The sequence below is a fragment of the Poeciliopsis prolifica genome, unplaced genomic scaffold (assembly GCF_027474105.1).
Source record: "Poeciliopsis prolifica strain line A6 unplaced genomic scaffold, Auburn_PproV2 SCAFFOLD023, whole genome shotgun sequence".
Classification (NCBI taxonomy): Eukaryota; Metazoa; Chordata; class Actinopteri; order Cyprinodontiformes; family Poeciliidae; genus Poeciliopsis; species Poeciliopsis prolifica.
This window is the reverse complement of record NW_026562398.1, coordinates 249,253-261,875: the sequence shown is the minus strand read 5'-3', so window position 1 is coordinate 261,875 and position 12,623 is coordinate 249,253. Positions and strand designations below refer to the sequence as shown.

The following is a 12,623-nucleotide window of genomic DNA, read 5'->3' as shown; positions in this document are numbered from 1 at the left end:
AATATGCTCCTTTGCTTATTTTTTATTACATTTTTTTTTTAATTTTGTAAGATAGTAAAGACCTGGTTCTCCCCAGCAAAAGAAAAACATCATGACTCAAGGATGAAAAAGTTAAAGTACAGTATACACTCTACAGCAACACAGTATATCACTATACTGTGTTGCTAATAATAATAATAAATAAATACATAAATAAAGTCTTCAGCTGCTTGTTGCTATAGTTTGCAGTGTCCCCAATTACAAATACTATGTCACCAAATTATCAGAAGTTATAATTTCAGGAATAACATAGACTGAAATTACTGCTTTTGTTCTTCTAAAAAAACGGTAGCAGTTGAAGCAGAAATCCCCAAAAATGAGTACCGAAGGACACAGCTGCTAGAGAAACAACTGTAATACTTCTAATTGAGGCGTTATGAAAACTTGGGTTTGTGGATTACCTTTTATGACTTTCCATTCTAAATTTAATCTTGATCGTAATAAAACTTTCATTTTCAGCTTCTTGTTGATTAGAAATTTTTAATTATTTGTTTTGCTGTTTTTGCTTATACCAGATGTTCAATTAGATTTGTCCCTTTTTAATGCACTTTGAATAATGAAAAACATAAACATGTCAGCGACACCTGTCCACCTGTTCTTAATAATTAATAATCTTGCAGAAACATTATCATTACAGTCAACTTTAGAGATTTATGAATTTGGCTTAATATATTGACATATTTTTCTATTTGTAACAAAAACAGAATATTGTTGTCAAACAATATTGAATATTTTAGTCATTTAGAATATGGCAACTATTTTAAAATATTTTACTCTAGTTTCCTTTACTCTATTTAACTCTAATAGAGTAACCTCAGTTCACACAAATAGCCAACTTTATTCTTCCTCTCCACTCTAATTGTATGTCAACTACAAATAAATGCTCCTTGTACCTACGTGTTTCTAAGAGAAAACCTGCCCCCTTGAGGCTTAGTTGTGTAACTACCACCCTCTAGCTTTACTGGTATGTATCTGTGTTTCTTTTATCCCATTCTGGTACAGCTGGGGGATATAAGAAGAAACAAGGTCTGTTTTATTTTTTGTTTTTAAGACACTCACTCTTTTTATATGTGTCGTACTAAGTTTTGGCAATTTTGAATTTGAATGATTACTGAACAAAAATTCACTTTGTGGTTGCAGCAACTTCCTTTGACAGTTCAAGAGCTACAGGAGGAACTGAGAGCTCACAGAGAGACAAACAGTCGCCTGCGGCAACAGCGGCAACAGAGCAGCTCCTACCAAGAACACCATATGGACCAGGAGTTCAGAGGGGGGCTCAGTCCTGGCCACAGTCCCAGACAAAGTTCCATAAACCTGCACAGTCCCGCACCAAAGAACAGCCCGAAAGCCAGTCCATCGAACACCTACAATCCAAGGCAACAAGAGGCTGACATCATCATTCACAGCCCTGGCTATGGGTGTAATACATTGGCAGCCATGCAGAGACTTAGCCCAGCCAACACCCTTCAGCCTGGACAAAGGAGCAGTCCAAGCCAGCCCCTCTACAGTCCTAGTCAGGGAGCATTGCCCAGCTCTAGCCCCCGTCATCCATGTAGCCCCTGTCAGGTGCCTGGGTGCGACGGTTTTTCTTCACCTCCTCCTCAGGATTCAACAGAGGAAAACTTCTTCCGACTGCAGTCAGAACACGAGCGCCAAGCCAATGAGTTGTCCCTGCTGAGGAAGACTATGGAAGAGATGGGGATGAGAATTGATTCCCAGAAGCAGACGCTGGGTGCACGAGACGAGAGCATCCAGAGGCTGCTGGAGATGCTTCAGGGTCAGGGACAGTGGGGACGAGGACAGCGGACAGGCATAATTACCATGGCAGCCCAGGAAGCTGATGCCCACTTGGAGAACATGCATTTGAGAGAGGTGTGTACGTCTTCCTCATAGTTTTTCAATGTGTAAATTCATTTATATTAATAACTTCATTTTACAGACACAATGGCAGCAGTAACTGGCATCGAGCAATTCAGTGAGTGTTTCGCATCTCTGGGGGAAAGTTTATTTCTTCTGGTTGAATCATAAGCACTGACCATAACTGAGGCAACTGAGGCCTACAATGCTTTAGATGTTTTTCTGGTTTATTTTGTGATGTCCTTTATGGGTACTTCATTAGCTTTTTATGGTAGGACACACAGCTTCTCCTCGAAAGGTTAACCAAAATTCTGCATTTTCTCTATTTGTAAATAATGGCCCTCACTCTGACTTGCTGGAGTCTCAAAGCCTGAAATGGCATTGCAGCCCTTTCCAAACTGAATCAATAAAATCTGTGACTTTATCATCGGATCTTGTAAATTTTTTTTTTTTTAGCTCTGTTGTAGCTTTTTTAAGTCTTTAAAAAAAAATCTTAACACAGATTTTCTGATCTCAACATTAGCGTTTTTCTTGTGTAACTACTTGCAAAAGCATGTCTATCTGCTTTTTTCATTGCTTGGTTTTGTGTATTTGTGCATGTACCTGTTTTTCAGTATATTTTTTGTGTGGTGTTAGAGCAGAAAGCAGCTCAGCAGGTCTTATCAATGGACCAGATTAACATACGGAGAGCTCTAAGCTCATGTTCAGCCATGCAGTTTTACAATCTCGTGTTGTGTGTGTGTTGGTGCGTGAGTGGGTGTCCATGCTTGTTCAAGAGCATGCACATGTTGCATATATAGCTGCTGATCATTTGTCAGTTGCAGTGCAGCCAGCATTGCATTTGGCTTTTTTCTGAAATGAAAGGAATGAATATTAAATGAATTAGGATTATGTTGAACCTCAAAAATATCCAAATGTTAATCTTTTTCTCCTGATGTGACATTTCTCCTGATGTGACATTATCACAGCATGTGGGTTCAGAAAGTGGTGTTTCAGCACAGGTGTGTGTATCCTCCACTGTGAGGGCTGGCAGGATACTGCTCTGTAGCTCCTGACTCCTGCCTTATCTATTTTTAACTTCTAAATCTTCTTAACCTTTAATTTCCCTATCTCTGGCTCTGTGTGTGAGTGTGTATTCTATGTTGGTGTATGCCTCCAACACTGTTTGTGTCGTAATGTTCTTGACTTTCTTTCTCCATTCAGAATAAAGGAATGTGTATATGGGTGCGTGGGTGTGAGCGTGTGTACACATCTGGATCCTTTCTGCTTACCATTTCCCTCCAAGGATTTCTGATGGGATATCCACCCTTGCCTGGAGTTTGGCCACCAATGCGATTTTTGGTTGGTTTAGGCCATGCTAATGCAGACGTGTGTGTGTATGTATCTGTTTGTCATATATGGGACCTAACCGTGAGTTGTACGTAAGACGTGAGTACATGTTTACACACTCTTATAGTCATGTTATTTTTAAATCATTTGACAGCTTCGGATAGTCTGTGTATTCTACAAAGGAGGAGGGCAAAGTGTGGTCTGTCAAAGGGAGAGGTAGACATGCTAGAAAGGTTCTGTTTTTCTAAAGTAGAAAAACAGGCTGTGTTTATCTGAATATTAATGTATGATTAATGAGAGAAAACACTCTGACCTCCCTGATTGAAAAAAGAGGGAGTGTTGTTCTTTCAGCTTTTTTCCTTTTTTTTAAGTTTCCCTCATGGAAGACAAGGGTAATAGGGTCTCTGCTGGAGCATTTATATACCTATATGTGTGCAATTTAACTATGTCTGCCACTTTAAACTTATTGCTCATTTAGCCTTTAAAGAAAACTTTAAAGACTTAAAAGACATTTAGTCTTTAAAGCTTTCTTTAAAGAAAACTTTAAAGACTAAATGTTTTCACTCCTGAATGGAAGAGTTCATTATTGCACTCGTTGGTCAGTTTCTTTGTAAAGCTTTTTGGGACGTCTTTGAGAAACTGCCAGGAGGTTTGGCAGTTGGATTCCTTCGAAACTCTTTGCTTGATGTATCAATTTTTGAATGGCTGGTCTGTTTGAAGAACAAGTGTGCAGAACAAGAAGCAGCTAATGTCTGGCACAGGTTGCTTCACTTTGTGTGTTACACTAGCAAACGTCACGGTCAATGCAAGCCAGGGACCATACAGTGAAGCAAGTTAGAGGGACTTTAGTTCTCTGTTTAGCACCAACGGAAATCAGACCAACCGCTTTTCATTACTGCACTCGTTGTTCACTTTTAAATGACGGTGCTTGTTTAGTTTAAGCAAGGGTAATAAATGTTCCTGTTTTCAGTTTGCTGGAAAATTTTTCGGGAGAATGACTCATTGTTTTTGTTGGTGAGAGGAGAAATACTATTCTTAGGTTCAGGTGAATATTTTACAGAAGTAGTGCTTCAGATGTAGGGTATGTAAAAATGTATGGTCTTTTGATTCTATCATAACATATCATATCCAGATGTGAAATCACTGTCAGTGTTGATGTATAGTTGATGTATAGTGAAGTATAGTGACTTTCAAACAATTTCAACCCCTTGAAGTCTTTCTCTAGTTTTCTCCTATGCATTTTCTTAGGACTGTATTTAACAGATCAAAACAAATGTGTCCCTAACCTTGAAGTGGAAGAAAAAATATATAATTTTTTGCTTAGATATATCAGATGGAGAGTGCTACATATTCCCAATTGGATTTAGGCCTGAGTTTTGACTGGACCATTCTAAAACATAAATACCATTTCATCTAAATTATTTAATTTTAACTTGAATTTTTAGTGTCCTGGTCATAGTTGGACCTCTTCAGTTTTTTACAGCCTCTAACAGGTGTCACTCTGTTCACCTTTTCATCAGTTCTGGCCAGCATCATCACCCCTGCTGAAGATAAGCAACCCCTGACATGTTGCTGCTGTGCAGAGGCAAAAAAGTTCTGTTTTGGCCCTATCTGATCAGAGCATCTCCACTTGTCTGTGGAAAATCTTAGATAGAACTTCTTATAGTTTTCTTTAAACTGTGGCATTCTACTGGGAAAAAATAAATAATTGTCCTGTCAACAGATTGTCCCATATGTGCCTTAGATTTCTACAGCTCCTCCAGAGTTAGCATGGTTACCACAGGCACTTCTTGAAATGAAAATCTAACCAGACTATATGTCTGACCTGTCTAGCATGTTCTTTAGTTGTTTTTATCTTATATTCAAACCATTCTGAAGCCTTTACACCACAGTTGCATTTATGCGGAAATTAAATTACACTCAGGTGCATCCATTAGCTAACTACCTGACTCCTGACAATATTGTTTGTGCTGGATTTTAAATAAAGGGTTCAGAGTGTAGAAGACTGAATATAAATCTGGGCCACATTTTATAGCATCTTTGGGTTGGTCTTTTGCAATAAGACACATTGACCCTTGTTGCTGTAATGTGGTAAAATGTGAAGAAATTCCCAGGTCATAATTACATTAACACTGTAACACTGCTTGATCACTTTTGATGTAGGCCTACATCTGTAGAGGATGGTTTAGGTCAGGGTGCTCAAGTCTAGTCCTGAAGAGCTATCACCCTGCAACTTTTAGATACGTCCATTATCTAACACCCCTGGATCATATGAGTGGCTCTCTACCAAGCTTCTGCAGAGCTGAGTTACTTATAACATTTGTGGAAATTTAGCCTTTTGACACAGGTGTTCAAGATCAGGAATGTATCTAAAATTGCAGGATGGTATTTCTCTCAGACTGAACCTGAGCACCATTAATGTACAAGAAGCAGAAAAAGAAGCAGCTAGGGGATGTAGGTAAGGTCATATTATCATGCGTGCTATCTATTTAACCTTACCAAGATAATATTAGTGCATGGTGTCAGAAGAAGTAACATAAATATTAAATTTCTTTATTTTAAACTGATTTTTAATTTTGTACCAAAGTGGTGTAAAATGTAAATTCTTGCAGTACTAAAAGTGACCACAAAGTGGCACTGTTCAGTTAGAGTTTAGCTGCTGTGGCGATTACATGCACTTGCAAAGCAAAGTTATGTGCGATGGGACACACAAACACACACATATATGCATGCTGAGAGGCATAAATCTGGGTCTAATTGACTCTCCCTAGCCGCCAGGTCCCTGCAGACCCAATAATAACAGCAGCACCACTGGTCTTATCCTGCCCAGCCCTGACCTACTGCCAAAGGCATACACACATAAACATACACTCTTGCTGTGAGATTTCTGCTTTGGCATTTATATATTCTTACATATAGTGATGTTGTCATATGTTCTGTAGGGGCTCTAAGGAGAGTAAGGGTCCCTATTTCATGTGAAGACATCTCAGTGTGGGATCAGGAAGGTTGAGTATATTGCTCTGCTGTTAAAAAGAAGCAAGCAAGCACTTACGACTCCCCTGGTTTCAAAACTCATTCTGCTTGTTTTGGCAGCTCCTCTCTATCTGCTCTTTCCTCTGAAAACATTGATGAAGCTTCAGAAATGTTGGTTTTTAAACTCTTCAGTGCTAACATGTTGGAATTGGAAGTTCATGTCAGCAGATCCTTATTTTTCCAATCTTTTTCCAATTTTGTTTTGTTTTGCTTACTTCTTACCCTTAATTTTAATTATGCCTATTTTTTAGTTTTCCTTGTTCTCTCTTTATTTTCCTCCTTTTGTTTCATTTATTTGATGGAAAGCTTGTCCTGGTTGGTACCTCTTTAGGCCTACATTCTTCTGTACTCATGCCTTACACAAGAAGCTCTCAGTTATTTTATTTTATGAAATATGCACAAAATTTTGCTCACTCAAAATCTAAGGGCTTTCAGGGGCAGTAGTCCAGGGCCTCAAGTTTTGGGGTACCTCAAAGATTAAGTAATTTTTTTGTCATTAATGTATGTTACACAAACATTGCAGCTTAAATCAAACACATAAAACTTTAACATTGTTACATTTTTATTAACTTAAATGTTTGAAAATTCTGAAGTCAAAATACATCTTATTGGGCCAACTTGGAACATGCTATATGCTTAAGGGTTATTTAGGCTTCATCGTATTTCCTTGTCTTTTCTGTCGACTATCATCACTTGGCCCTGCCGCTGCTTTTCATTTCACTGTCAGGAACTTCTCTAGATCATCCACAGCAATGGTATCACCATATATAATGTCTATGGTGTGACTGTGTTGCTTACTTCTTCTACATGTTGATTAGCTTGAGGACAGCTGTCACCTAGTGATTGGAGGCCTTACAGCCATTCTTTGTTTCTCAGGAAGACAGACTTCCTCTGAGTTTACGATTGCTTTGAGAAACTGCTCAGGAGTATGTTTACTGACTATATGCTTTAAATCTTTTATGTGTTTGAAGTAAGGATTCACTGATTGCTTAACAGTGTAAAAATTCAGTTATATTTTACTGCTTGGTAACGTTTAGAATATTTCTTTTATTTTATAGGGCCAGCAGCAACGTAAACCGATTATATATTTAAGTCCTGTCTCCCTTTTGAGACATATAAAAGTAAATAAATATGTAATAGTCTGTTATGGTTATGAAGCCAAGCATGCAGCTGCAATAAAATTTGTGATTGATGTAACAGTCTTCCACATTAAACAATAAATCATTTTCCCTTTCCAAGTGCTTAGCTGGCCAGTGCTACAGTTTGTTTTAAAATAAAAGCTTGCATGAAAAGTATTTGGTTGTGGTCCACTTTAATGATTTGTGAAAAGTGGGTGGGTGGATGATGGTGGGAGAACAAATGGATACAATTCTAAGAAATGTTTCTGGCTTGATGTTTATAATTAGCATTGATGGCAAAGTATATTGTACATATTGAATAATATAGCACTTTGTATTGCTCTCTAGATCCATATATTTTGTTTCTAACACCCTTTTGCTTGAATCATATCAAATTTATAACATTTATTTATAATATACTGCAAAATGTTTGGTGCAAACACAGCCTAACAGCATGAACCTTGTATGATGATGTCAAACGTGATGTTGGAGGAGGAGTGATAACTTGAGCCCATTTTGCAACTATAGATATTGAGGCTCCTTGCAATTTCAGCATTGTGCATAAAAATCAGTATTTAAAACTGAAATATGATGCCCTTTGTTGAAATGATGAGCTGTCATTTAAATTAGACTTTTCCTGCTGTAGAATACTTTTCAATATTAGATCATTTAAATTTTTTAACCTAAATTAAAGAATGTCTAATTTCACCTGTATGTCTGTCCTGTTGCGTTTTACATGTAACTGCATGACATGTTTTGTGTTTGGCACACTTAACACCATTGCATCAAGGCCAGAATTGAACACTTCAGTCAGTGTTGAAGTGTTGCATTTGATTCTGTTCTGTCCATGTCCTCAGCTCTGACGTATGTGGAACTGAGACGATAGCCTTAGATGACATGACTTAATTTCCTTCTCTGAGGGAAATAAATTTTTGAAGGACGTAAAATTTATGCACAGTCTTTGACAGAAAGGTAAGGTAAATTATAACGTACTGATACCTCTGTCCAAGTCCAAGTAAATCCTGACCTCCAGTATCTATGTCTGAATACATTTGATTTTGTTTGTGTAATCTTTTCAAGAAAGGTTTGCACGTGTTCTCCTTGCTGAATGAAAATGTATTCAGAAAGTAACAGATGTCTTCCCTTTAAAATGGAATGCACTTTGTGTTAGTGCTGTCACAGTCTGTATTAAAATCTCTATAAAACAGTGGAGTAACAAGGCATTTTCAGAGCAACATTTCATGTGCCAGGATGTGTGCTTTTGTGTGTGCCTGTAGCTTGAATGTCGTTCATGGCTTTGTGTAGGCATTGCTGCAGGTCAGTGCTACCGTTAATTATTGATAGAAAAAGCTTAGCGCATGTGCTGGCAGAAACTGTTGCCTAGCACAAGCTTCAGCATGCCAGAGACATCTGCAAGAGAAACAGTGAAAACAAGTGGGAGAAAAAAAATTGGAGATTCATGCCGAAAAGTGTAGTCGAGACTGATTCATTCGTCCTAAACCTGAAGGTGCCTTCTACTACCCGCTAGCAAACAGAAAAAGAATCTGATATAGACCTGGCAGAAAAATCCATCCAGCCTCTTCTGAGATAGAAATCATCCTTTGGCGAGTATAACATCAGGGACTCGACTAAAGATCATAGGAAAAGTTTTATTGACTCTCTATGGAAGCACAGCAATGGATTTTATAACATTTTTAAAGAAAACACAACCTGAGGAGCCAAAAGGAAGGAGCCAGTGAGATTTATCAGTGTTTCTTTGCAAGTGGCTTTGAAGCTGTGGGTATTAGAAAAAGCTAAAGATGATGAGCCGTCAGGCTTGCTTCTACCGGGTCCCTCCCCCGGAGCTCCATCGGCGTAACCAGCTCCCGGCTGATCCGGCTAAGAGCAGAACTCTGCAAACTGTCATTGATATGAAGGTAGGACTGAGAAAATCTATAAGAAGGCAGTGATTTTCAGTGATAATGTGCCACTTCTCAGCTCTTCGTTAGTGATAAAAATTTGTTTTCCTTTTGGCAGTGAGTGAAGTTGTTTTTCTTTTTTTTATTATCTGTGACAGTAGTTCACTTCTGTTGCATGCTCCTGCTTCAGCCTGAATAGAGTAGAAAATCTGCATTGACGTTAAATACCAGCACATCTAGTGCATGCATTGTATCCTGATTAACAGTTAAATGAATATCATCCTATTATGTCTTACTATAGCTGCAATGCCCAATATTGGCACTTGCAGAGTTAAGCACTTATTCAGTTTGTTTCAAATGTCACATATGGAAGCTTTCACTCTCATATCAGCCTTTTGAAGCTGTTACTGCTGTGAAAAATGCAGTTGACTCCACATGTGTCTTTGAGTAATCCCCCCCACACAATTTAGTGTTCCTTCAGCAAAGCACTTGTTCCAAAAGCGATTTCCCTACCTCAAAGCCACAGTTATTTTTTACACATACTTTGTGACTTTTCCACCTATTAAGAGCCCAGCAGGGTTGTACACAGAAAGCAAACAAAAATAGCAAATACCAAAGGTAAATCTGGCTGAGTTATTTGGAAATAGAAGCAGAAAAGCCTATGACACACTTGAAGTGGAAAAAATAGATGCAATGCTGCTAGTATAAAACTTACCTCATTTAAAGTATCTGACCTGTCTTTGTTTTAGTCTTTAATGTGCTGCTTGTTTTAAGATGTGTAAATTTATGCTTTGTAATTGCAGAACACAAACGCTTCTTTCTGTTTTGATCCTGATGTTGTCTGGCAGGTACTGTATTAGCTCTCATGTGTTTCTCTTTCAGTTCATTTGACATAGACAACTGTTTTCTGTTATGACTTTTAGCCTCTTTCCCTAAATCCTTCTGAGTTGTGGTGCAGCAATGTCACCTACCATTGCTTGTTTTTATTTTGGATATTTTGGAGTTCAACTTTTAATTGACAGCCATCCTTCTGCATGTCAAGTTAATTTTAGTAATGAGCACTGTGTCTTTGTTGTGCCTTTTATTTATTTTTTTTATCTTCCAATGGAAGTTGGACATATTATTTATAATGCAGAGAGCATAGCTAGTGTGTTACTGTTTTCCTGGCAATCCAAAAAGCATCTGCCCAAGTGTACACTCTAGTGTGTTTGTTTCAGTAATTTAATATGCACCTTTATGTGTTCCTGCTTGATCTGCCCTTGTGCTTTTAGAAACATATGCAGCACAGTGTGGTTTGCAGGGCTGATGTCAGAGGATGTAATAGTGGTCAAATGTCTACATCTCTGCCTGTGGTTTGTGCTGATGGCACTGAACAGTCTGCTTCCAGTTATTTAATTATGTTTCTCTTCTTTTTTAAAGTTTAGAGTTTAATGCTTGTCTAAATCCATGCAACTATACAAGCTCACGACTTGTTCATGACAGACTGTTCAATCATGGAAACTAACTTATTTTTTGTCTTGAGCTGTTTGCAGATGTATGCATTTATCTTTTACATTTTTTAAATCTATTTTTGGTCAAATTTGGATCTGATATTAGGCTGGACAATTGTGACCAAAAATTTACAAACACTTATGATCACAAATTTCAAATAAATGTTTGGCTATAATGATTTCATTTAAGCGTATTTTGTTATTTTTTCTTCACAGGGTTTAATGATTATACAACATCTATATTGGGTTTATGTAAACCTGCTGTGCCATTTGAATTCATGAATAGTTTATGTAAACTTCTGACCCCTTCTGAGGTCTTTAAATAAACAACCTAATATTGATCATATTTCTGTTTGTATAAAAGTTTTAGGTGCAAATAACTTTGGATAGTTTTCATCTTAGACTCTTCTGCAATCAAATCTCGTGTCTGAGTCGTATTCCTGCTGATTCTGTACCAAAAATACCTTTGCTGGTGCAGGACACCAAGATCTCTTCCCTGGAGAGAAACATCAGAGACTTAGAGGATGAGGTCCAGATGCTAAAAACCACCGGCCTGTTGCACCCTGATGAAAGGCAGGATGAACTCAAGCAGGTGGAAGTCTACAAGAGCCACTCTAAATTTATGAAAAATAAGGTAGAAACTCTTTGCATGCCACACCAGCCGGCGTCATGCTGCATGATTTGAGTGATGCATGTTACATCATCAGTACATGAGCAGTTGTTCACAAGCATGTCATATTTCTCTAATATATGGTTGTTTTAGGCTTCTGTTGAGCTGTTGTCTTGCTATATTTATGATGTATTGAAAATCGTGTTTTATGTGGGAATTGATATGAAGAAATCAAACGCATTTTGTGAAACATTATGCTTTGTGATACATGGAGTATGTATAGTATAATCAGTGTTTATTGGGTAGAGCTTGAGAACCTCCCTCCTTCAGAACTTCATTTAACTGAGCAAGATTTGCTATTATGTATCTGGAACATGCCATTAATATTTTGGCCCAAATTGGCAAACATCGTGTAGTTCCTTCATCCATGATGTGACTGTTTTTGTTTTACCAGATTCTAAAGGTACTCTACCATGGAGCCCATTGGTGTGCAAGAAACTTACTAATCCAATTTGAGATTGTTAGTGCTTTGTGATTCCATTAAATTCAAATTCACCAAATACTTTCTTCATTCTAAAGAGATATTAAATGTTGCTGCAACCTATGTTCTCCAAGTTTCTTTAAAAAGTCTTTGTGGATATTTCTGGCTGTGGGCAGGAGTGATCTCCAGCTATTGTGAGTTTTAATGTGCATCTAAAGAAACGTCTGACTGAAGGTAACACATTAAATGTTCTTATTTTGTATTGCCAATACTTTAGTTGTGACAAGTAGATATTTGAACAACTGCTGCTATTCTTTCTCCTCACACCAGCTGTACTAATTCTCTTGTGTTGTCTGCTGTCTTTACCTAAACAACTGCCACTCACTGATGTTTCTGTATTCCCAGTAGTTCAGCAGTTTCCGAAATTACATGTTCATAGTCACTTAAATTCTTTTTCTTTCCCTATTCTGAGGTTCAGTTTTAATTTCAGCAGGCGAATTGCATGGTGTATGTACCAATGTTTTGAATGGCTTCTGTGCATTGGCTTTATGCCTTTCATTCCAACCTCAAAACCATCCTCTGTTTCAACACAACTGAATCAAATAATCAGGACAGCTGTTTGATTAAGGTGTTTTGAACCAGGAGCTCATCTAAATATTGGTGAGCACCGGCCCTCAAGTCCTGGATTTGAGGAGCCCTGGTCTAAAGTATGCATTGTGCTACTGAATCAGTTCACACTGACTCTGAAGTCAGTGTCTGGTTTTACGG

General features: G+C 37.9%; 1 protein-coding gene across 1 annotated transcript in view; it reads left to right on the top strand.

The window, feature by feature from the left end:
- Positions 1-12,623, top strand: part of LOC129370194 (ERC protein 2-like) — a 150,278-nt gene that overhangs the window by 6,117 nt on the left and 131,538 nt on the right. The window contains exons 3-5 of the mRNA XM_055045958.1: positions 1,042-1,065; positions 1,180-1,911; positions 11,243-11,398. Of these exons, the coding sequence (XP_054901933.1) occupies positions 1,042-1,065; positions 1,180-1,911; positions 11,243-11,398 (912 nt within the window). The remainder of the gene's footprint in view (positions 1-1,041; positions 1,066-1,179; positions 1,912-11,242; positions 11,399-12,623) is intronic.